At 42.6% G+C, this 26,797-nt stretch overlaps 1 protein-coding gene across 2 annotated transcripts in view; it reads right to left on the reverse strand.

The window, feature by feature from the left end:
* Positions 1-26,797, reverse strand: part of VPS26C (VPS26 endosomal protein sorting factor C) — a 46,776-nt gene that overhangs the window by 6,151 nt on the left and 13,828 nt on the right. The window contains exons 2-5 of one of the 2 annotated variants that reach the window (XM_002761419.7): positions 10,899-11,042; positions 8,877-9,026; positions 3,589-3,669; positions 2,594-2,668 (exon numbers count right to left, since the gene is read on the reverse strand). In XM_002761419.7, the coding sequence (XP_002761465.1) occupies positions 2,594-2,668; positions 3,589-3,669; positions 8,877-9,026; positions 10,899-11,042 (450 nt within the window). The remainder of the gene's footprint in view (positions 1-2,593; positions 2,669-3,588; positions 3,670-8,876; positions 9,027-10,898; positions 11,043-26,797) is intronic. The other variant, XM_003735394.6, reaches the window with a different exon arrangement.

Consider the following 26,797-nt stretch of genomic DNA (forward strand, 5'->3'; position numbering starts at 1 on the left):
AGCCATGTCTCCAGGGTCAATGGTCACATGTGGCTGGTGGCCACCTGACTGGGCAGTACAGCTCTGGACCCAGCAGCCCCCAAAGGTACAGACCTCGGAAAAAGTCTGCATTCAAGATGGAGGTTTTTTGGTTTTGCTTTTGTTTAAGTAGGCACATTTTTAAAGACAGGGTCTTGCTCTGTTGCCCAGGGTGGAGTACATGACTCACCACAGCCTCACCTTCTGGGCTCAGGCAATCCTCCTGGCTAAGCCTTCTCAGTAGCTGGGACTACAACTGCATGCCACCACACCCAGCTAATTTTTACATTTTTCTTTTGTAAAGACAGGGTCTCACTATGTTGCCCATGCTGGTCTTGAACTCTTGACCTTAAGTGATCCTCCAAAAGTGCTGGGATTACAGGCATCAGCTACTGTCCCTGGCCAAGCCAGAGTTTTAAAAATAACTAAGAGAAGCTATTTGTGTAGAAAAATAAAAAGCGTAGCAGTTCACATCAAAATTCTTTTAGGCGACTGATGAAAAAGGAAAGCTTTCAACATACAGCTCAAGATACTGACTAAACATTCATTTTCCCACTCCTCCCACTGACATATTAACATATACAAATAAAATAAACCTCCACTATTTTCAGTCTGAGCTCCAGCCTTCCTGTAGTTCCTGCAAAGCTATCTTATAGCCTTCCAATAAATCTCTTTTCTACTTAAAAAGCAAAACAAAAAACCACCAGTGACATTTTGTGAATACGTAATTTTATTTTATTTGCTTTATGTGTTATTTTCTTATTTTCCAATAATAAACATGAATGGTTCTGTCAAAAGAAAAGTTCCTTACATTTTAACTAAACCTACACCTAGAAAAGCCACAAGGAACGCACTGCGGGGAGCAGCCCAGTGAGGCATTTCTGTTGGCTAGAAAGTGGACAGACGACATGGCTCCCAGGAGTTCGGGGCACCTGTACTCCAGGTGGCAGGGGGAGCAGTGAGAGCAGGTGCGCTCTCAGGACATGAGGTCAGCCTGCCGTCAGCCCGGGGCCTTTGAAGGGCAGTAGGTGGGTATCACGGGTGAGCTCACCAGGCGGGGGAAGCTGCCACAGGCTGGCACCACAGCTTCCTGCAAAGGGATCTCCCACCTGGAAAAGCAGACTCAGGGCAAGGTGGGACAACTGTCCCATGTCATTCATGGCCACAGTGCAGACAGCAAGTGTCTGGACTCAGGAGACAAGCTGCCTACAAACACCCCTGCCACATGCTATCCCCAGGGCAGAGCGCCTCTGCTCAGTGTGTACTGAGGACCAGGAGAACAGGTTCTCACGTGGGCTAAGGACACAGCCTCTTTCACACCACCACATGCACTAGATCCTCATTCATAAATGTAAACTGACAACCAAGGATCGATACACATTTAAGGAAAACAAAATCAAGAAAAAGACACATGCACTCGACAAACAGAACCAACCCCTGAGAAATAGAATCAATACAGGAAACGGAGATGAAAGGCCGCTGCGTCTGCAATAGGAGCAGCAGCTGGCCGGAGGAAGAAACGGCGCCTAGAAATGAATCGCATTACTGCTGGGGTCAGCGCTTCCACAGACAGGCGACAGAGGCGGGAGAGAGGAGTCTGAGTGGCCCACTGGAGTCATGTGCCCTCAGAGCCCGGACAGACAGGGGAGTGGCCTTTCCCCCGTCACCTGTCTGCAAGGCTCCCCATGACACACATCCAGCCTCTGAGGGAGGAGGCCAATGACCTCCCAGGGCCCAGTCCTCCCAGCTAGTGAGTGTGACCAGACAGCAGAATGAAGAATTAAGAGGAAGGAAGGGAAGTTACACCCAGGAAGAACTACAGGAACTCCCTGCTTTCTTTGAGACAGATACCATTCAAGAAGTCTGGGGAAACGCACGGCAGTGGATGAGAGGGCAGGACTGGGAAGGCTGGGGCCAGGCAGAGTTCTGGATGGGGCCAAGTTAACCACTGTGCCAGTAAAGCGCATGTGGGCAGCTGAGGCTCCACCAGGGGCTGCCACTGAGACCAGACAGCCCTGTCCTGACACAGGAGGTGGGAGGGCTGGGCTGGCACTGCCCAGGTGCCTGTGTCCTCACTGTACCTGTCCCAGCCATGAGGCGTCCACCACGGAGGGCGCTGTGGTGGGAGGAGGAATCTTTAAAAAGCACGTTGCTGCCCAGCCTCTGCCAGGTGGGAATGCTGGGCGGAGAAACTGCAAACTAAACATCCATGGAGGATGACAAGAGGCCAGGGGTCCGGGCTCAGGCCCTGGCTCACCACAAGAAATAAAGGGACATGCCTGTGTCACACGCTGCAGGGGGTCTCGGGGGCCCACGATGCAGTAAAACTGAAGGAAAACAGAGCAATTAATAGACATACTCTCCCTGCACAACTTTTCAAAAGCGCTCTTCTTCTAAGCTGCTTTACTGAGCTTAAAAAGGAAATCAAATGGAAAATACTGAGTAAATTGGGTACAAATAATCAGGAATTTCTGCTGGCTGATCATGTGATTTCCAAATAAAACCACCCGGGCAATAGCTAGTCCGTGGGGACTGGAAAGACACCCATAGCATTTGAGTGGGCAGAACGTCTTACCTCTTTGACATTCTGTAAGGTTTCAGGTGTAATCGTGAAGTCCACAGGACTGGGAGTCAACTTTCCCTTCTGAGGCTAAAACGAGAGGTTAAACTGAAGTCAGTCGGTGAAGACCAAGAGTTCTGCAGGTCAAACAGCTTTTCCCCTTCAAACAGAAACAAACGGCAGCCTGAAAGGAGGAAGGACGGGGGACTAAGAGGAGGATGCCTGGGTCCCAAACATGGTTCTGCCAAGTTTCCCCATCTCGCTGAAACCCAGTTTCCTCATCTGTAAAATGAGGGGAGAGATGTCTTAATCTCCAATGTGCCTTTCAGATTCAGAATTTAAAAATCAGACCTAAGAAACAGAGCACTGTTATTGAGAGGTACTTATTTGAAACCTCTCAGCACAGTGACCTCTGAGGGGCTCCTCACACCTCCCAGATGGTTCCACTTCACAGATGAGGAAAGTGGGGCAGAGAGCTCAGTGACTTGTTCAGCTCAGTGGTAGAGCTGGGAGGCTGAGCATCAAACCCAGGGGGTCAGGTTGCTATTAGCCTCTGAGCTATAGAGCTGTCTACCTGAAGAATCATACCTATAAAATAGTTATAAATGTCACCAAAACAGCAGTAACAGTGATCACCTCCATGTTATATAATTTCAGAATCCATTGCTATAGCTGAGCTTCAGAAGAGCCTGCCTGGCATCTTTTATCCAGGGGCTGGGATGCAAAAGGCCACTCTACCACCCAGAGAGCCAAGGGGAAGAAGGGCCATGCCTGACGTGCTGATATGGAGTCCCTCTGGCCCGCGGCCCCAGCAGGGGTCTCCAGGCCAAGGACAATGATGCACACATGATGCTCATGCCACTGGCAATCTCTGACCCAGGAGTCTCGTGTCTTCTGCCCGCACCCAGGAAACAATAAAAGCCTAAATTATTAGCTTGTAAATAGGGTAAAATCTCAGACCCCATGGGAGATTCCTATTATTAAGCACCAGAGCCCCAAGTGAAGCTTACAGCGGAGTGAACGATAAATTCACAGGTCTTTGTCAAGTCCTTGGCCAACAGAGACCGCCTCATGTCACAGCGCAGTGTATACTAAAGGGGAGAGTTGGAGAAAAAAATGGTCATCTGGGTGGGATTTGCTTTCATCTTGGAATTATATTCAAAGAGACAAGTCAAGTCAACATATTTTAGGGAAATATTATACAATCAGTGTATTATAGGAAATTAACATACATAATATATAATAGGAGAGTTAATGTTCAAATTAAAGGCATTTTTATTTTTAAGAAAGAACCACTTTATGGTTATTCTTCAATCTATTTGCACAGCCGTCCTGCAGTTGCACCGACGGGCAGACAGGTGCATGGTCCTGCCTGAAGCAGGGAGCAGGCTGGTGAGACAGAAAGGGCAGTGTGCTCAGGAGCAAAGGCCAGGCCAGATCCTATTGTCTGCCTTACTGTGCAAGCCCAGACAGATAACACAACTTCTCTGAGCTTCTGCTTCCCCTCTGTAGAATGGGGCTCTTAACATCCACCTGCATCGAGACTCCAGTAAGATGTGTGACAAGCACTTAGTACAGGGCTGGCAGACAGCTACTTTGTAAGCAGAATTAGAAAGTACATGCAGTGAGGACTGCAACCCTGGGACAGCACCCAGCATGTCACGACCCGTCCTTACTGAGCACCTGCTCCAGGTGCAGAGCACTGCCCTGGGCACCAGAGCCAAGCTCAAGGTCACACCCGCTCCTCAGGGAGCTTCTAGTTACTGAAGTAATATGCAGTGACTCACACGTCCATCAGCCAACTTCTACAAGGGTCAACTCATGGCTAATCTGATTTATCAAAACATCTCTAAGGCCTCTCCCCATCTGCCAATGCACAGATGAAGCCTGCATCTCAAAGAAAAAGTGACTTGGAAAAAACGTGGCATCATACTTGCACACTTCCTCTTTTAAGTGGTAAAGCCACGTTCCATTTCTCTGCTGTCCTGAGGTTACTTTTCTGAGCTGGTGGCTACCATGGTGCCTGCTACAGGGTGGGCCCTATTCCCCCCAGTGGAGCCCCACTGCAGAGCTGGAACTGAGCTTAAAGCAGGCTTTGAAAAGGGACTATCGATTCTAATCCCTGTCTATGAGCTGAGAGACTGTGTAGAAACATAATTCTACAGCATGATCACTGTTGTAATGCCAGCTTTTAAAAAAAATCACGTAATCCACATTTAATCAAGTTAGCTATTATTTTAGTCATCCAGGAAAAACTTTAGAATTATGCCAAAAATAATTTTCATAACTGGGACTATATGCATAATTGCACAAGAAGCTGTATTCTTATGAACAACCTGTCCGCATGAAATAAGAAGTTACTATATATTTAAGGTACCATTGGGAGAGTAAAACATTGTTTGAAAGAATCATCCCTTGTCTGAAAGGATCTTTATATATAATATATATACAACATATATATTCTCTTTTTGTTTTCTGAGACAGAGTCTCACTCTGTTGCCCAGGCTGGAGTGCAGTGGTGTAATCTCAGTTCACTGCAACCTCCATCTCCTGGATTCAAGCCATTCACCTGCCTCAGCCTCCTGAGTAGCTGGGATTACAGGGGTGTGCTACCATGTCCAACTAATTTTTTTTTTTAATGGAGTTTCAGTCTTGTTGCCCAGGCTGGAGTGCAGTGGTGCGCTCTCAGCTCACTGCAACCCCTGCCTCCTGGGTTCAAGTGATTCTCCTGCCTCAGCCTCCAAAGTAGCTAAGATTACAGGCACCCTCCACCATGCCCAGCTAATTTCTGTGTTTTAGTCGAGACAGGGTTTCACCCTGTTGTCAGGCTGGTCTCGAACTCCTGACCTTAGGTGATTGATCCACCCACCTCAGCCGCCCAAAGTGCTGGAATTACAGGTGTGAACCACTGCACCCAGCCTAATTTTTGCATTTTTAGTAGAGATGGGATTTTGCCATGTTGGCCAGGCTGGTTTTGAACTCCTGACTTCAGGTGATCTGCCTGCCTCGGCCTCTCAAAATGCTGGGATTACAGGTGCAAGCCACCACACCTGGCCCTGTTTATACTTTGGAAGTAGACTCCTGCAAAAGGAATTTTTCACTTTGAAAAGGGATGGCTAGGATCTCCGTAAGCTCGGAATATACAACTTCAGCAGGCATATTTTATGTTATGGCACAAACTCTTGCCAGCACAGCTACAAGAGTAGAACAAACCCAGTAAAACTTGCTACAATTTAAATTCTTGTAAAAAGAAGTAGTTGCACAAAGGACAGCTACGGAAGACCGATGATTGTATGAAGTATCTAATAACAAGGACAAAAATGAACGCAGCACTGAAGAGAAGAATGTCAAGCCCTTCATCTAAAAAATAACAAACAAACCAAGCCTCTGGACTGGCAATCTCTCTCTCTCTTTCTCTCTCTCTCTCTCTCACACACACACACACACACACACACACACACACACACACATGCACACGAGAGAGAGAGAGAGAGAGAGAGAGAGAGAGAGAGAGAGAGAGAGAGAGAGAGAGAGACTGACTGACTCTCTCTCTGTTGCCCAGGTTGGAGTGCAGTGGTGTGATCTGGGCTCACTACAACCTCTGCCTCCCAGCTTCAAGCAATTCTCCTGCCCCAGCCTCCCAAAGCAGTTGGGATTACAGGCGCCCACCACCACACCTAGCTAATTTTTGTATTTTTAGTAAAGGCGGAGTTTCACCATGTTGGCTAGGCTGCTTTTGAACTCCTGACCTCTGATCCACCCACCTCAGCCTCCGAAAGTGCTGGGATTACAGGCATGAGCCACCACACCCAGTTAATACTGGCTGTATATATATATTATTATTATTTTTTTTTTTTTTTGAGGTCTTGCTATGTTGCCCAGGCTAGACTTAAACTCCTTGGCTCAAGTGATCCTCCTACCTCAGCCTCCCAAGTGGCTGGGTTTACAGGTGCATGCCACTGCACCCAGCATGTCTATATTTTAAATCCTTGGTTCTGTTTTATTAATTTTACCATTTTACATTGTTACTTATAACAATTCAATTTATAAATGAAAAATTTCTTGGCATACATATAATTTAAGAAAGATGATATTAGAGTTTAACAACAAAACTTTCTATCCAAAGAAATGTGCCTATGTTAACCTTTAGACTGAGTGTACTAAACAGTGGGGCCAACGAGCGCTGTCCTGGACCCCCGGGCTGAGGCTGGCCTATGTGATCACAGGAAGTCACTGCCCTCTCTGGGAGGCACTCACTCTACTATCAAACTCTAAGAAAAAGACCTGCCAAAGAATGGCATGAATTAATGAATGGATGAAGACAGATTTTAAAAAAACATAACCTTAGTTTCTTTTAAGTTTATTTTCTCTAAAGAAGCAATGACAAATTTCAATATGAATCAAGACTTAAACGCTACTTGAGAATTTTTGTAAATTCTGATAGGTGTGCAAATGTTAACTATAATTATATAGACACATGTCCCTTGTTTTTGGAGATGCGCAATGAGGTATTTTGAGATGAAGTATGAAGACTCTAAAACTAACTTTAAAATGAGTTAGAACATAATACAGATTAACAAAGATGGCAAAATACTAACAAATGCTAAATGATAATAAGTGCGATAAGTTCACAGAAATCAGAGGTTAAGCTGAGAAATCTCTTCACTGTTAGAAACCTGTGAGATATCTGGGGAGGTACGGAATTCCAAATTGTAGTATTCTGAGGTTAACCCTCAAATGGTAAAATCTAAAGACTAAAAGACAAGGTAGGGGCAATTGTTCACTTTACTATAGAAATGACCGCCTGTTAACTCTGCTACTATATTTTAAGTAACCTCCAATTTACATACAGCTCTGCAGGAATACAAGCACACAAGTTTTTTGTTTTGTTTTGTTTTGTAGAGACGAGATCTTGCTTTGTTGCCCAGGCTGGTCTTGAAGTCCTGGGCTCAAGCAGTCCTCCTGCTGTGGCATGAAAAGGTGATCTTATGACAGTTTCTAATGAACATATTCTTATATTTTAAAATAAATCATATTAAAGAACTACCATGTGGGTAAAGCAAGATACTGATTCTGGATAAATAATAAAAATAACTTTCAAAATGAAACGTTTAAGGTATCTTCAGTATTACCAAAAAGGCATTTGACATAGGCTGGTATTCTTTATTGAACAAATCTTGTCAATGAGGGGAAGTGGATTCATGACTTCCTGTCCACCTCTGGAAGGTTTCATGGGGGAAATAGTCCCAACCTAGAAAGCTGATCAGAAGACTCCTGCCCACACACCAGCAATTGGTATTTGTATGGCTACCTAAGCAGCTCCCTCTGAATCCAGGTGCTAACCAGTCATCACTATGGCTTTCTTGGGGTTACCCAAAGCCTTTGGTGACTGAAAAAGCTGTGCTAACAATAAAGGACTGCAAACACTTTTTTTCTTCGTGGAAAGATGGACATCATACTACATGTGTTTCTTCTTGACAGATCTCTTAGACAATTCATAAAACTCACATACAGATGAATCTTTGGTTAAACACTCACAGGGGTTGGGGGACTTTTATTTTAAAGGTTCTAATAGTTTCAGCAGGAGAATGTGTCTAAGGCTAAATTATTGACCAAAACTTAATAAATCAAAAACATTCTTTACTTTCATCCCTCTTGCATGTAAGACTGAAGAGTTTTGTCTCATCCAGCAAGGGAAGTGCTGCGAGGCTGCTATCACAAAAGTATCTTTCTTTCTGCTGAATAAAGGAAAGGCTCTCTCACCCTGCGTGGACTCCACACTGCTCCTGAGACAACAATAGCAGACTGTGAAAGACGTCCTTAACCGCTGAGGTGGACAGGAAGTCATGAATCCACTTCCCCTCATTGACAAGGTTTGTTCAATAAAGAATACCAGCCTATGTCAATGTAGTAGCCTTTGGGTGTTAAACAAAGAGATACTTGTAAGTATAAAATGGACAAGTGAATGCTAGTGCCACAAAGAAGTCAGGGCATATCTGTTACCAGACAATAAAAGCATCCCTTTACAGTGTCCATGTTGCCTGAAAAGAGCCCAAGAGAAACAGGAAAAGGAAGTTAGAACACAAGTGCTTTGAGGCTCCCAACAAAAATAATGGCCATACATAAAATGCATTTATGAGGGAAAAATGAGAAATTAACACAGAATATACATGAGAGGTCTCAGCAATAAGTACAGTATTAAATTCTTGGGCCCGTCTATTAATGCTGAGTGAAAGATCACACTGTTTGTCAGAAGAAAACTTGTGAAATCAGTCGCATGGGACTAGGAAGCTCTCACCTGAATGTTGACAAACACGCCATGATAAGTCTCATACAGAACTTTGTTACCCTTCACGTGCAGAGGAAATTCAAAAGGGATTTCTGTTTTGCCGCTGGGAAATTTCCCTGGCTTCACCATTTCTATGGTGCTGTTGAGAATCTGGATAGGCTGTAAACAAAAATCAATTCAGTCCATCAGCAGGTACTTGGAGATGTCTTTTCCAATTACAGTGTCTATTAATAACCTTCTGAAAGACACAGCACCCTGAGGCCCTGGAGGCTACCATCCTGCTGTTGTAGGCAGCTCCATGCTGGGTCTGGAGATGAAGTGACTTGGCTCCATTTTTTAAGACTCTGGCACAGTAATGGTTGATTTACAACATGAGACACATAGGTGCTTGATCTACATGGGAACTGAACTGATATGTCCTTTCTCCTCTGCAAGTATCTCCTTTAACTGTTTTAACAACCCCAATCTTCAGAATCAAGAAGCAGATCCAGCACAGTGAGGCTGCCTGGCTAACAGGGCTGACGTGTGAACCCACAGCTCTCCTCGCCCAGCTGGTGCCCTTCGGGGCAGCGCTGCCTCTGCTCCTGATGGCCCCCCAGCTTCCTCGGAGCCTTCCTGCTGCAGCTGCTTGGGGAGATCAGGCCTTCCTCCAGCCCCATGGCCTGCACAGACCTCCTCAGCTGTGCCTCCAAGGAGGAGCAGGAGAGTACTAACATTTGGAACCTGCCTTCAAAGTATGTAGTCATGCTTTTTAAGCATTTACAGCTTAACATCAGTGGCTCTGAGAAGATCCATGACTTAGGAAGTGAATCTCTAAGTACTAATGGATTAAAATAAAATTGTAGAAAACATAGGAAGCCCCTAAATCTGAACACTGAATGCACCTTTTTTCCCTTAACTCTTTTCCCGCAAAACTTAAAGATTAAAATGTCCTTCAGGAAAAGGAAACTATAAGAATAGAGGAGTTTACATTGTGGAACATATAACTCTCTACCCTAAATGACAAAAGAACAGTTACTTGCTCTATTTTCATCTTACCTTAGTTTCAAATCAATAGCAGCATATACATAGCTAATAGAATAACAGTTTTGATTTTGGAAGGCAGGTAACATAAGCCACAAGCACAACTTCTCAGAAGAGCTGTGATTTTTTTTTTCTTTTTGAGACGGAGTTTCACTCTTGTTGCCCAAGCTAGAGTGCAATGGCGCGACCTTGGCTCACTTCAACCTCTGCCTCCCGGGTTCAAGCAGTTCTCCTGCCTCAGCATCCCAAGTAGCTGGGATTACAGGCGCACACCACCACACCCAGCTAATTTTTTGTATTTTTAGTAGAAATGGGGTTTCACCATGTTAGCCAGGCTGGTCTCAAACTCCTGACCTCAGGTGATCTGCCTGCCTCGGCCTCCCAAAGTGCTGGGATTACAGGTGTGAGCCACAGTGCCTAGCAGTGTTCTTTTTAATGGCTGAAATTAATACATTTATAGTTCTCCTAATCCTGTTTATCAAATGGGAATAAGTATAAGCAGACTTTCAATAACAGGATATACTTAGAAACAAAGTATCTCCAATTTCACAGGTTGGTTAGTAAATATCAGAAGTATCTCCATCCCTTGCAAAATAACAGCAGATAACAATAAAGGCACACAGCAAGTGAAAACCACCATAAACATTTCTTTTTGTTTAAGAGACATGGTGTCTTGCTCTGTTGCTGAGGCTGTTGTGCAGTGCTGTGATCATAGCTCACTGCAGCCTTGAACTCCTGGGCTCAAGGGATACTCCCGCCTCAGCCTCCAGAGTAGCTGGAACTACAAGTGCACACCGCCATACCCAGCTAATTTTTAAAGTTTTTAGAGAGATGGGGTCTTGCTTTGTTGCCCAGGCTACTCAAATTTCTGGGCTTAAGCAATCCTCCCACCTTGGCCTCCCAATTACTGGTATTACAGGCCTGAGCCACTGTGCCTGGCCCTGAGCCACTGCAACCAGCCCAACATTTCAATATTGAAATAAAATATTGCAATCTAAGCATTCTTACCTTAACAGAATTATAAAAAGCTTCAAACACCCCCACACTTTTGGCACTGAGCTGGAGGTTTACAGTTCCTTCCATGGTTAGAGACACTCCCTGGTGTTGGACTGAATCCTTACTCGATATGACCACAACGCCGGAGAGCACTTCCTGGGAGAGAGAAAAGACAGCCACCAATCAAATTAGCGTGCTTCTGTCATTCACTTTGTTTATTAGCAAAACAAATTGATCCTTCACAATCAATTTGTTTAAAGACCCAGACATTCACTGAGACACCTGGATACCAGGATGGAGAAGGCCCAGGCCCTGGTGGGAGCCAGATGCCCACTGGTAATGACATGGCAGCCTAGACACACCCTGAAGGGAGTGCCAGAGTGTGGGGATGAGAGATCTCATCCCGTCACTGCCTTTCAGATATGTCTTCATTCCCGGTTGGGGAATCTCGACAGATGTCTGAGTTCAAGATGCAAAGAGAAGGGCCAGGGCAAATGTAAGTTCCCAGTGATATTACACAGGGGCATGGATGAAGGCCCTTCAAAAGGAACACAAGAAAATAAAACCCTGCTCGTTAGGCTCTTTCTCAGTTCTGCTGACTAAACTGACAGCACATCTGCAAAAAGGTAATTTCACACAATAGTTAGCCTGGTGTCCTTTCTGCCCAGAGATGCCTAATAGGGGTGAGACTGGAGGTTATCAGTGCCATCCATGAGGCAGCAGCATGCCACCTTCCCGAAGGACTGCCCTGTCCCTGGAGTTCCTGCTCACACCGGGAGGCAACGGCGCCTTGATTCCCTTGGTTGACACATCATTGAGAGACTTCACAACAGATCGTCTATGCTTTATCTGAAGATAATTACTGAGGAATAGATTATGGAAGTAACTACATTTGTTATTAGAGAGCAGTTTCTTCCTGTCACCACAGAACTGGATAGCTTCAGTCTGTTACAGGGGCTTGAGTGGAAAAGGAAGCTGAGGGAGTGACATAGCATCAAGCAGAGCAGAAAGACTGAATCCACAATCCACACAGAACAAGTCTCAGGCCGGGCATGGTGGCTCACACCAGCAGTCTCAGCACTTTGAAAGGCCAAGGCAGACAGGTTGCTTAAGCCCAGGAGTTTGAGACCAGCCTGGGTAACATAGTGAGACTCCATCTCTACAAGTAATATGAAAAAAAAATTCGCTGGGTGTGGTGGCACCCACCTGTGGTTCCAGCCACTTGGGAGGTTGAGGTGGGAGAACTGCTTGAGCCTGGGCAGTTGAGGCTGCAGTAAACTGTGGCCACGCCACTGCACTCCAGCCTAGGGGACAGGGCGAGACCCCATCTCAAAAATAAACAGTAAAAATAAAAACTGGCCCGCAGATCAAACCATTAAAAAACAGCTGTCCTACTGGTATTTAAATCTGCTTATCTTTTAATTCTTCTAGTCATCCACTGAAAAATTTTTACTAAGTTCTTACTTTAACTTGAGTATTGGAAACAAGAAATATTCTATATCCCTTAAATGTGCTAAGTATTTTGTTTTTGTTTTCCACTCCCCACCCCAAAGCCTTTAAGCCTAATTAAAACAAACACAATCAACTCTATTTTAAGCGATCTTAAGAATAAAATGAGTTCTCCTTGAATTATATTTAAAATGGAGATGACCGTGTTTGTTTCAATGTTAATGTGTAAAGTTTAATGTTCCTAAACAATTCCTAAGTGAACTTAAATAAAAATTCCTGTGAAATAACTTAAATTCTAAGTTTAATTAACATTAATTCTATTAATTTTTTGTGTTGTCCAAATTCAAATGGAAATTTAATTTTTAAAATATAGGCCAGGTACGGTGGCTCATGCCTGTAATCCAGCATTTTGGGAGGCTAAGGCAGAAGGATCACTTGAGCCCAGGAGTTTGAGACCAGCCTGCACAGCACAATGGGACTCCTTCGCTACAAATAAAAAAATGTTAAAAATTAGCCAGGCGTGGTGGTGTGCTCAGGAGGCCGGGGGCAGGAGGATCACTTGAGCCTGGGAGGTGAAGGCTACTGTGAGCCATGATTGTGTTATACTGGACCGAGCATAGAAAGTCAACACCAAGACAAAAGTATGCCAAATTGCAGGGTTTATTGCTGGCGACCACGGAGGACTCACCTCTCTCCAACCCATGGCAGAGAAAGAAGGGTGACAAGACCTTTTTATACCTGTAAAACCACCTTGGGAGTGGGGGTGAGGAGCGGGATTGGGGATGAAAGGCTTCAGACATTTCGAGGGCTAGTGGATTCTGTAAATCACCTCCTGGGCCGAGAGGACGGTGAGGAGTGCTCCAGACATTTCAAGGGCCAGGGGACTTTTGTCATTCCGATTGTTACTTAAGTGGTTTACAGAAGTCAAGATAAACATTAGTTTACACATTATCTGGGTAGGGGTACAGATCTCAGTCACTTATTACAAGTTGCAGGAGCCAGGATGGAATTATCTTGGGCTGCTTATTCTGGTTCTTACCAGAAAGCAAAGGCTAGCAACTATGGCAGTCACTGATAAGAGAAGGTGAGCAGCTTTACCTCTTTGCATTCTGCACAGTAAACTAGCAGTCTTGTTTACAGAAGCCAAGGTTAGCCGTCATTGTGAGGAGAATGGGGTAACATTTTTAAAAACAGCTTTGTCTTTTATAAAATGGCATTGTTCAGGTTCTAACTCTAGGCCAGCTATAACACAATTGAGCCACTGCACTCTAGCCTGGGTAACAGAGTAAGGCCCTGTCTCAAAAAAAGAAAAAAAAAATGTTTAATCTGCTAGTATATTTTTAAAATTTTACTTGATGAATATGTCCCACAAATAAAGGAGACAAAGTAATCTGTGAACTTAATCAATTCAATAATACAGCAGCACTTGAGGATGGTCTGTTCCTATGTGATCGTAAGATTTTCCGTCAATCTCGCAGGAACAGATCTGTGGTCTCACTGATTGGCATGTTGTAACTATGACGTCAGTAAATCCTTTTCCTTCCTTACTTCCTGCAACGTAAGAAGGAAAAGGTAGTGATATACCTCGGAAGTAAGCAGAGTAAATATTTCATGACTCAAGGGATTCTCGTCATTCTTTCAGTGAGACACAATATAGTACAGAAAATACAAAATTAACATTAATGGATAAATTAGACATTCTTATAATATACAGGTTTATTCAACTCCTACCAATGAAAGAAGGGAATTAGCCCACCTGAGGCTAAGGAGTCAAGGGATTTAGAAATAGAAGAGGGTTTCACAGAGAGGCAAGATCTGTTCACATACGCTTGATTCGTCCTGGCAGAGAAAGATACGATAAACTGGAAAAACAGACATTAAAGAAACCCAAGATCTCAACAAGAACTTCTCCCTTCGACTTTTGTCTAGACATTCATCAGGAAGACATAAGATTTATGGCTCCAGATAGTACTAATACCTCGTCCAACATCACAAGCAGAGGCCTTCACCTGGGGGCCATGACTCCAAAGAGGGGCCATTCAGAGACTGGTAATAAGCCCAGAAAGTATACACCGAAATCGTGCGCAGTGTGCCACGGTTTGGGAGAAAAGCCATAGCTTTTGTCCCATCATCGAGGAGGTCCCTGGCCTGGGAAAGGTCATGTTGTCAACTGGGAAGAGGGAGAGATGCAGTCCCGTGTGGTATGTGTGCTCATCACAGAAGCCAGCACAGACCCTGGGACCACCTGTGTCAGGAAGAGCGGACCCCTCTTCAAGGTGGAAAAGTAAAGAGCTTTCATTTGAAAAATGTGAATCCTTTCAAGTTATCAAGCCCAGAGACACTGAGATGAGACGGCAGACTCGTCCTCCCCCTCTCTGGGTTGTGCTCATCTCTTGAAACTACCTGGTTTTGCCACCAGCAGCTAAGCTATAAATTACCTCCGCCATACCACATCCGAGACCACAGCCCGCTCCCTAGAGCTTAACGATGGAGAGCCAATTGCCCATCAATGTCACTACTGTAAGCCAATGAGAATTCATGACAAACAACCTTGTATCACTGCACTCCCTGTCCCCCTTTCTTTGTGGTAACAACCTACTTGTAACACAGGTGAATGGAGTTCATATCCAAGGTGACTGGGTCTGTGTCTTCTGGGCAGCTGTCCTCTCTCTGGCTCAAGTCAGTTCTTTAATATACTTTGTGCCCCGACCTCTTTGTTTTAGGTGGTCAGAGGCAATACCTCCAAGAACCACACAACTCAGAGCCTGCTTCAAGGAGTCCACATCCCTGCCCCAGACGAGCTAAGTCTGGGGAGAAGGCTGATGCTGCCCATCTTCAACCTCAGCCCAAAGAGCAGCCTGGAAACAAGTATTCCATAGGCTACTGGCCACCCTTGCTCTTACCAGCTTTGCTGGCTTTCACGGCAGAAAGCACTGGCAAGTCTGTTCAAAGTGGGGTAAAACAACCACATTTTCTAACTTCCTATTCTCTTTTTTCTTCTTATTCACTCTGTCACCCAAGCTGGAGTGCAGTGACACAACCTCAGCTCACTGCAACCTCTGCCTCCTGGGTTCAGGCAATTCTCCTGCCTCAGCCTCCTGAGTTGCTGGGACTACAGGCATACGCCACCACAACCAGCTAATTTTTTGTGTTGTTAGAATTTCACCAATGTTGGTCAGGCTGGTCTTGAACTCCTAACCTTAAGTGAACCACCCACCTCAGCCTCTCAAAGTGCTGGGATTACAAGTGTGAGCCACCACACCCAGCCTAACTTAGTATTCTCTAAATGTAAAAGGACACTACCAAACTACACAACTCTTTTTCTTATTCTCTGGAATAAAATGCCAAAACCATAATTCGGACTCTGGGTTTCAAAATGGTGGCATCGAGTCAGCGATCCCCTCTTGGCTTCCTGGAAATCACCCAAAGAACAAGAAACAAAACTACAAACTGCATTTGCGGCAAAGCAAGGAGACAGCTAAATATTGTGAAACAGGTGGAAGAGCTGTGAAAAGAAGTGAAGACTGAGGAGGGGACATGTGATGAAAAACAGAAATAAGGCCCCCTGACTCTGAAAATGTGCTTCCTCTGGAAAGTGAGGGTGCACCTGGGAACAGCTGAGGCCACTCCCAGAGAGGCATCCTATCAACTGCCCCAGTTGCGCTCTGTGACACCTACCACCTTCCAAAATTGCTGGAAGCAATTGTCTCTCCAGCGGTGAAGGCAACCAGCCCCTGTGCAAGGGGCAAACGCCCCGCAACTGGTTCCCACATGGGCTCACGCAACACAAAGATGAAAGAAACTCACACGTAAAATCTCTGGCTATTAGAACATTCCAGCCAGCCTGGTCTAGGAATAAATTTATCTCCTGCAAGGAGAGGTTAAAAGGAACCAGCAGAGGAGCACATGACATCTAATGGATTAAAAAATGAGAGTGGGCAAGGGAGAGGAAGGAGGGGAAGTGAGGAAGAAGAAAAATCCGAGTAGCAGATGAATAGGAAAGACAGATCAGGTCACTCTTCTACTTAGATCTCCAAGCAGCTCGCCATCTCACCCACATAGTAAGAGCCACAGTGGGGACCTGCCCTCCCCTTATCTGACGGCCCTCATGTGGACCCCTCTGCTCCCCTGCCCCTGCCCTGGCCCCCTTGCCATTCCTCTAAGAGGTCTGCACATTCCAGCCTCAGGCACCTGCCCATGTTCCTCACTCCACCTGCTTGTTCTTCTCAAGACACCTGCAGGGCTCGGTTCCCTGAACCCACATTTATAACTGTACCACTCCCACCTAGCACTCAGTATCCCCATCCCTGACTGCGCTGTTACACTTACCACCTTCCAAAATACAACAAAAGTGCCTCCCTATTTTATTTACAGTCTGTCTCCGGCGCCTGAACATGAACTCCACCAGGGCAGAGTGACTGGCAACAGTGAGCACTCAATGAACATTTACTGAATGAATAAACGATCATTCAACAGAAAAAAATCCATACCATCAAGCATGTGAAAATGGTGAATGTGCATTTCACCATGAAGTTTTCCAGGCTAGTGAGGCAGGTGCTTCTAAAAAGGATGAACACAAAACAGAGATATAAGAGCTCAGGGAAGAAATGGTGAGGCTAAAGGAAGAGATAAAAATATAGGAAAGCTCACAAAAGAAGTGAAAGGAAAAAAACAAACCACCACAGGAAAGAAATTAAAAAGGGCCTAAGGATATATACCGGCAGAAATGAGAAAATCCAAATAAATTAAATGAAAACTTCAGAAATAATTCAAAAAAGAACCATAAAGACAGAGATAAAATGGGAGCCAGAAGGCGAACACACATCTGTGCCTAGCGAAGTTCTTAATAAGAAAACTGAAATCATGAAGCAGAACAAATATTTAGTGTGATAATTCAAAAACACTAAAAAGCCAAAGAATTAGGAGCAGTCAATGAAAATCCTTTGTGGCAAAAGTGTTATTTAAAAAAGGAAATACCCTTTTGGAGTCAGGAAAAAAGATCAAGTCACTTATAAGAGGAAAAGAAACCATGTTTCTCCATAGCAAAATGCAATTCAAAATGCACATAGAGTGATACAGCAATGCTCAAGGAAACAAAGTGTGACCCGAGAATTTATACTTACCTAATATGTCATTCAGATGTACGGAAACAGTTTTAAATGTGCAAAAAACAACAACAACAAAAAACATACCCCAAGCAATACTATATAAAAGTCCTTCTTAAGGAATTTACTAAATAGTAAACTACAGCTATCCAAGAGATGGCTAGAAAAACTATGTCAAAAGAACCAACTGTGAGGATTAACTCCATTTAATTGTGAGAAGAAAAATGAGATATGTGGTTATAATGAAAGAAGAGAATGAAAAACATGAGTTCTTACAACATAGAATATTTTTTTTGAGTTGGAGTTTCACTCTTGTTGCCAGCTGGAAGAGCAGTGGCTCAATCTCGGCTTACTGCAATCTCCGCCTCCGGGTTCTCTCAAGTAACTGGGATTACAGGTGTGTGCCACCATGCCCAGTTAACTTTTTGTATTTTCAGTAGAAATGGGGTTTCACCATGTTAGCCAGGCTGGTCTCGAACTCCTGACCTCAGGTGATCTGCCTGCCTCAGCGTCTCAAAGTGCTGGGATTACAGTTGTGAGCCACCGCGCCCAGCAACAAGGTAGAATTTAATTAACACTAGCTGGGAGACTAAGAGAACTAGAATGTAGGAAGGAATGTACATGGAGGCTTCCCCATCTTTGACAGCTGGGATTTTAAAATGGACCATTCAAACCATACTCCCATACTTTTTTTTTTTTTTTAAGACAGGGTCTTATTGTCGCCCAGGCTGGAGTGCAGTAGTGTGATCATAGTTCACTGCAACCTTTACCTCCAGGGCTCCAGTGGTCCTCTGGTCTCAGCCTCCTGAATGGCTGGGACCATAGGTGTACACCATCGCACCCAGCTAATTATTGTATTTTTTGTAGAGATGAGGTTTTGCCATGTTTCCCAGGCTAGTCTTGAACTCCTGGGCTCAAGCAATCCTGCCTTGGCCTCCCAAAGTGCTAGATTACAGGTATACACCATTGCACCTGGCCTACACTTTTCAATATGGTAGCTGTGTGCCATATGTGGCTACTGAAACTTAAACTTGGCGACTTCTCTGGCCTCTTTCCCCGGGACCACAGAACCTCGCCCACGAGTCAAATAAATTGGCATTTAATTGTTCTTAAAAAAAAAAAAAGAAAAGAAAAGAAAAAGAAAGAAACTTAAACTTATAACTGCTAAAATTCAGATCCTTCCATTTCAAGTGCTTAATACCCACATTATGGCCAGTGGCTATCATAAGGGACAGAGGGGATAAGAAGTACATTCTCATCATCACAGAGAGTTCTACTGGACAGTGCTGATTAAAAATTAATAAATCAAATAATGTCACACAAATAAATTTAACAGAAGTAAACAACAGTGAATACTGTAATTAACTCAGATGGAATAAAGAGAGAAGGAAAGAGGAAATATGCTAATTCAGCAGTTCATAGTAGGAAATTAACAAATAATGTCTAAAACATGAAGATTCAAGTACAATAAAAAGTTGCAAGGGGGCTGGCGCGGTGACTCAAGCCTGTAATCCCAGCACTTTGGGAGGCCGAGGCGGGTGGATCACGAGGTCAAGAGATCGAGCCCATCCTGGTCAACATGGTAAAACCCCGTCTCTACTAAAAATATTTAAAAAATTAGCTGGGCACGGTGGAACATGCCTGTAATCCCAGCTACTCTGGAGGCTGAGGCAGGAGAATTGCCTGAACCCAGGAGGCGGAGGTTGCGGTGAGCCGAGATCGCGCCATTGCACTGCAGCCTGGGTAACAAGAGCGAAACTTCGTCTCAAAAAAAAAAAAAAGGTTGCAAGGGTAACAATTAGAACAAAAATAAAACTTTAGATACTAGAAAATCATACAAACAACATAAAACAAACAACACAGACTGTAGCGAGAAAGATGTTTCAAAAGCTCCTTAATTCCCCCAAACCAACTAGGAATGACAGAATTAATGCCAAACATGTCATATTAACAAATGGGCTAAATTAATGTCTATTCCAAAACAGACATTAATATTATATTACAAGGCAAAATCCAATTTCATGTTGTCTGACAGAGAAGCACCTAAAATGGCAGGGGTGGAGGGTAGATTTGGAAAGGGTAAGAAGAAAGGATAAGCAAAGATATATGAAACAAATGCAGAGAAATGAGCCAGGAATTGTCGACAATGCTGAATTCAGAGAACGAAGGATTAAACAGACAAAGGGTACTTCACCATTCTAAAAGAGCAACTTATAATAAAGACTTGTGAGGCTGGGTGTAGTGGCTCACACCTGCAGTTCTAGCACCTTGGGAGGCCGAGGCAGGAGGACTGTCTGAGTCCAGGAGTTCAAGACCAGCCTGGGCAACACAGCAAGACCGTCTAAAAAAAAAAAAAAAAAAAAAAAAAAAAAAAAAAGACGTGCTATTATTATGCCTGGATCAAATGGTGTCAACACTTGTAAAGCAAAACTACAGGGGATAGATATAAGGAGAACTTGAGTGAGACACATTCGCTGGGGGAGATGTTAATACACAGATCGTTACCAATACCGTAGACAGAAAAGAAGCAGGGACACAGAAGACCTACGTTACACATCAACAAGGTATAACAAACTGGCATACATAGAACGCTACACCCTGAAAACAGAGAATATGCTCTTTTCAATGTCCATGATATACTTTTAACAATTGGCCAAACTAATCCCTTAATAAGTCCAACAGGTCTTTCTTCGGGGGGGAAAAACAAAGCAAATCGTTAAATAATCTAATCAAAAAAGAAAAACAAATATCCAAAATAAGAAATAAGAGGAAAATACTAGAAAAATGGAGGTAATTAAAAGATAACACATGGTTCAACTGTATGTAAGTAAATTTGAAAACTTGACTAAGTGAATTATTTTTCTGGGAAAATATAATTTATCCAAAGTAACTCCAAAGGAGACATGAAATCCAAGCAGATCAATCATCATTAAAAAATAAAATTCTAAGTAAGGCTCCCCAGACGCAGATAGCTTCACAGGAGGTCATTCCCTGAATTTCCCTGTGTAAAGAATAGAAAATTCTATTATAAAACTATTCAAAAGCAAGGAACTTTAAAAAAAAAAAAAAAAAGCAAATGTAACAACGACAGCAAAATAAGATAAAATCTACACACTCAGAGAAAGAGAGAGAAAGAAAGGAGAGAGAAGAGTGAAAAATAGACTATTCTCATTTGTAAATACAATGCAAAGGTCCCAAATAAAATATTAGCAAATGCAATCCAGTAGCAACTTAAAGCAATACTATATCATAACCAAGTAGAATGTAGTCAAGGAATGTAAACACAGTTCAATAACGAGAAAACTGGTAATATAACTCCTATTAACAGCTATTAAGAGAAAAATATATAGTCATCTTCATAGATGCTGAAAAGGCATTTGATAAAATTTATGCATTCTTGATAAAATTCTTGGTAAAATAATAGAAAGATACTTCCTTAAAATGACCAAATATATCTACTTTATCCCAAAGCCAGCATCAAACTTAATGAGAAAATAAGATATCATCCATTTAAGTCAGGAATAAAAGAAGGATGTCTACTATCACCACAACGTTCTGCAAGTACTAGTTAATACAATAAAACTAGAGAAAGAAAGAATAATTCAAAGGGAGGAGGTAAACTGATCATCTTTGCACATGATATGATTGTATACCTGAAGAAATCCAAGGGAATCCACTGAAAAACTACTGTCAACATGAAGAGAAATTCAGAAAAGATAACAAGCTGGGTACAAAATTAATACAGAGAAACCAACAGGTATCACATATAAACCAAGGACTAGTAAGAAGATACAATGGAAGAAATGCCTTATTTTAAAAGGAACAAAAGTTAAAATATTATAAGTCAATTTAACAGGAAATGTCTAAAACTCCCAATGACAAAACTTAAAACATGCCTGAAAGCCACAAAAAAAAACTTGACCAAACAGAAAACCATGCCAGGCTTTTGAATAGGAAGATTTAACACCCTTCACACTTCTACTTTCCCAGAAGTAGGTTTATAAAGGCAACCTGATCCTACAAAAAATAACATCACAATTGTTTTTCTTTTTGAGGGGGAGATGGCGGGAGTGGGAGGGATAAGCTAGACAAGCTGATTCTGAAGTTTATATGCAATGATAAATCCTGAAAAGAAGAGAATTGGAGAAACTAGCCCTGTGAGATATTACAATGCTACTGTAATTTATAAAGTGTGATAAAGGACACCTGTTCTGGCTGAAAGATCAATAGAACAGAAAGTCCAGAAATAGACCCAGAGAATAAGGGAAGCTAATGTTTGATAAAGGTAGCATTTAAAATCTACAAGGAAGAGAGGAAATATTCATTAAGTGATATTGGAAAACTGGCCAGAGAACACGACTAAAAAAACCAAGTTGGGCTGGGTATGGTGGCTCATGCCTGTAATCCCAGCACTGGCCAACACGGTGAAACCTGGTCTCTACTAAAAGTACAAAAATTAGCTGGGCATGGTGGTGCATGCCTGTATTCCCAGCTACTAGGAAGGCTGAGGTAGGAGAAGTGCTTGAGGGAGGGGGAGGTTGCAGTGAGCCAAGATTGTGCCACTGCACTCCAGCCTGGGCGATATAGTGAGACTCCATCTTAAAAAAACAAAAATTAAGTTGGACCATACTGAAACATTTTGCTTACAACACAAAAACTTCTAAAAGTATCAAATACTTAAATGTAAAAACTGAAATAATAAAAGTTTTGGACAAAACCATAGAGTATTATCATATCAAAGTGGGGAAGGCCTTTCTATGAATGACTCACAACTCTGAATAAATATGACTACAAATATGACTAAAAATGAATTTCTCTTTCACAAAATGATTATGAACAATATCACTATAAAAATGATAAACTACAACTTATAACAAATTAGCAAAGGGCTGATTTCACTAATCTTTTAAGAACTAAAAGAAGTCAATGAAAAAGATAAACTACCCAGGAGAAAAATGAAAAAAAAAAAACCCACAATGGGAAAATGATCTGAATGAAGAGCTCACAGAAAGAGAATTCAGATTGTTCCTAAACACAAGAAAATATGCTCCATCACAACAAAAATATGATAAACATCAATTAAAACAAAGATCAAAAAACGTTATTACACTGTTGCCAGAGGGGAGGCAACAAGCCTTCTCTGCATTGCTGGGGATGAGCTAAAATGTTGCAAACTCGGAAGGACCATTGTAAGGACCATCTGTCAACGCCAACAACACTTCCTACCACATGGGCCCAGCAGCCACTCTACAGATGTGAGATGACTTAGGAACATAGTTATTCAGTGCAACACTGTTTCTAATAACAAGAGGGTCAGCAAACTAAATTCCAACAATAGGAAAATTGTGAGTTTCCTTCAACAATGTCTTGGAGATCATTTCCATTAATACACACGGGGTGCAGGGCTGGTTTCCCTCATTTCTCTTAAGAACTGACTTCTTACTGCATATGAATCAGCATGTCCAATCTATGCCCCTCACTCCCATACATTCTTTTCATTATTATTATTTAAAAGTTATATACTGCACCACTTGAGAAAAAGGGGGAGAAAAAGCACATTTGTACATACTGTCTTGTAGATGCATACGTTATCTTTGTAAGGAATCACAAGAAATTGATAGCCGTGGTTGCCCCACAGGAGAAGCCCTTGATGAATAGGGTGAGAGGGAGGCAGAGGGTATCTATCTTGAAATTCATGAATGTTGAACCCTGTGAATTGATTACCTATTATAATGAATCAATTTTTAAATAAAACAAAACCCCAGAGTGAGTAGCCTTTAGACCTCAATGTACAAAGTTCTAAGCCTCTTAAATTGTAATAAACCATGGGCATAATAGTTTCTCCTCAGGAAAAGATCTGAAGATTTTGTGTTAAAAAGTCCCATTTCTCTGGGTAATTTCTTATTTTGCACTTGAACAAAACTGCTAGAGAAGTATAACATCCTCTTAAACGCCTCAGCCATTCTCTCTGCAATTCTTTTCCTTTCCAATGGTCCTGGCAGTGTGAAGCACTGTGACAGCCCATCTTCATTCCCCACAGTCGTGTGCATATATCTAAACAAGGCCTTCCCTCCTAAACCGCCTGAGATTCTTACATCCCATTTGGTCTAAAGATTTAATACACCTATAGTGAGATGCTTTTTTACTTACCAATGAGGATCAAACACACTAAGTAGTTAAATAACATGAAAACAGAACCCCAAGGTAAGTTATTGAGCTGGGTGGGAAAACCTGAGTGAGACAATTAATTGCTTGTTGAAACACCCTACCCTTTTTTAGCAGCACTGAGAGACCCATTTTGATTAGAAAATGGAAATCAGAAACATTAAAGAGATTTCAATTTGTTAGGTATCCCCATCTCCACTATTTTGTATAGCTGTTTTCTGTCTTGTTTGAAAAACAGGATAAACATTCCCCAGATAATTCTCCACATGGTAAGTAATGGCCAATACTACATGGTATTTACTTAGGTTCCAGGAAGAATAATTTTGCATGGACTACACCATCCCCAAACTATCATCAAAACTGGGACACTCCAGTGCAGTTCATTTCCTGGCATAGAAACAAACAAACAAAAAAACCTAAGACAATGCCGCCCAGCTATCCCATTCCTAGATTTCACCCAAGTGAAATGGAAGCTATGTTCACACAAAAATGCATATGCAAATATTTCCGGCAGTTTTATTCACAATCACCCAAATGTCTTCTACAGGTGAATGAATAAACGAACTGTGATACATTCATGCAAGGTAGGATAACTTGGCAATCAAAACACATACCTTGGATGAATCTGTACAAAATACATTATGTTAATGATAAAGCCAGATTCAAATGCTACATAAGACATAATCATATTTATGCCACTTACGTGACACTCTGGAAAAACAAACTATAGGAACTGAAAACAGAGGCTTCAAAGAAACATCAGGGAATTTGGGAGTATCAGATCTGTTCCATATCTTGAACTGTGGGTGGCTACAGTCTCAAGGAACTCAACACTGAAAAGAGTCATCTACTGTTTGCAACTATACCTGTTTTTTAAAGATGCAGAAATTATCATGTACAGAAGGAAATAATTATATTACTTTCTGGACAATTGAGTCATATTCTAAAATTGATTAATGTTTAAGAAAATCTACAAAAGTCAGTTCACTAGCAATGAAACTGTAGACTAACAAGATATCAATGTACATGTCTTACGTACACGTGCTGCCAATATAGAGAAATCATACCACCATTCGGCAATTTTTTTTGGCATGCCTACTATGTGCCAGACACTGTTTTAGGCACTTAGACATGGCAGGGAACACAACAGGTGAAGCCCAGGCTCTGGGGGCTTATATTTTAGTATCACATTCTAAAGCAGTACCAACATGGGTCTGCCACGTTGGTTCTTTAGAAGGAACCAACACAGCTGGTTCCTTCTAAGTATGGCACAGTATACAATGCCAAGTAAAATAGGCTGACAAAAAGCAAGGTTGCTGTCCAATGGTGTGATGTCAGACTTCAGGATCTGAAACTTCTAGCTCTGAAACTTTCTTGAGAGCCTGGAAAAGAAACCAGAGCCACTGAATGAAAGTTCAGAAGAAATGGACAAATACTATTCATAAAAAGTAAACATTAATAGAACTAATTATAGGTGGAGTCTTCAGCAGCAGAGTATTAAATTATAATCCTGGTGTGTTGCATGGTTTCAGGAGTTAGATAGTACATATTAGCAAAAGCATGTTAATAGAGACTACCTGCTTTCAAATTTCAATATGGATGGAGCATCCCTAGTCCGAAAATCTGAAATCTGAAACGTTCCAAAGTCCAAAGCGTTCTGGGCGCTGACATGACATTCCAAGACCCTCACTGGAGCATTTCAGATTCTGGATTTTTGGATTAGGGATGCTCAACCATGAAGTATCTACAAGTACTCCAAATCTGAAAAAATTCCAAAATCCAAAACACTTCTAGTCCCAAGCATTTAGGACAAAGGATAATCAAGACATAACATTAAAACTTGTAGGTTTACAAAGTTGACATCGGTTTGGAACTATTGGCATAAGTGCATGTAAAGACTCCAGACTAGAAACCAAATATTCAGGAGGACTCCAATTACAAAGAGCCTGGAGTTGGCATAATTATAGGCCAAAGTAATGACTGTGGAACACAGGGAGCTTGCCAAAGAAAATGTTCTGTAGAGCCAGCCCACACTTACATAATGAACAACCCAAAGAGCCATCAGATAGAAATCCCAGTCAGAGCAAAGTCATGTATGAGTGATAAATAATAGTGCAGTGTTCAAATCCCAGTCAGGACACAGGCAAACTTCAGAGTAAGAGGAACGGCCCTTGTTAAAAAGCAAGAGCATGGCTAGGTGGGGTGGCTCACTCCGTAATCCCAACCCACTTTGAGAGGCTAGGATGGGAGGATCGCCTGAAACAAAAGGTTTGTGGCTACACTGAGCTATGATTGTGCCACTGTGCTCCAACCTGCGTAACAGCGCAAGACCTCATCTCTAAAATAAGTAAAGAGCGAGCAAGCTCAGGCCGGGCACAGTGGCTCTTGCCTGTAATCCCAGCACTTTGGGAGGCTGAGCAGGTGAATCACCTGAGGTCAAAAGTTCAAGACCAGCTTGGCCAACATGGTGAAACCGTGTCTCTACTAAAAATACAAAAATTAGCCAGGCGTGGTGGAGGGCACCTGTAATCCTAGCTACTTGGGAGGCTGAGGCAGGAGAACTGCTTGAACCTGGGAGGCGGAGGTTGCAGTGAGCCGAGACATTGCACTCCAGCCTGGGTGACGAGCAAAATTCTGCCTCGGAAAAAAGAAAGAAAGAAAGAACTCAGCAAAAGAGCACTGTAGGACAGATCATGTGTTAATTAAGCAGTATGGAGCAGGGTCTCTGCTTCAGGTTAATCCAGGGTGGGATCCGGGGACAGTTCACCTGAGGCTGCCCTATGAAACTACTGTGAGAGGCAGAAAATGTCATGTGATTAATTCTGGGCATTGTTCACGGGACAGTAGACAGTCTTTTGTATTAGCTGTATTTTCTTAGCAAGTAAAAATATGTATTTTCAATTTACAAAATGTTTTTTTAAAATCTGAAACATACAAACTATCACATCTGTATTTTTTTTAATTAGAAAAAGTGTATTTTTTTTCCTGATGAAGAACAAAATTTCTGCCCACCAGCTCCTCATTTTCCATGGACAGGACTTCTGCTCCTTTCCCAAAGATGAAGATCTGGGTTTTAGAGAAATTGTCTTAAATAACTCTTTCTGATAAAACAAAGGAAGAGCTAATTTTGGGCTGACATCATGCCTGGTATGTGACAGTAAAACCATAAATGTAAATAAGATACTGTCATGG

Source organism: Callithrix jacchus, chromosome 21 (assembly GCF_049354715.1).
Source record: "Callithrix jacchus isolate 240 chromosome 21, calJac240_pri, whole genome shotgun sequence".
NCBI lineage: Eukaryota > Metazoa > Chordata > Mammalia > Primates > Cebidae > Callithrix > Callithrix jacchus.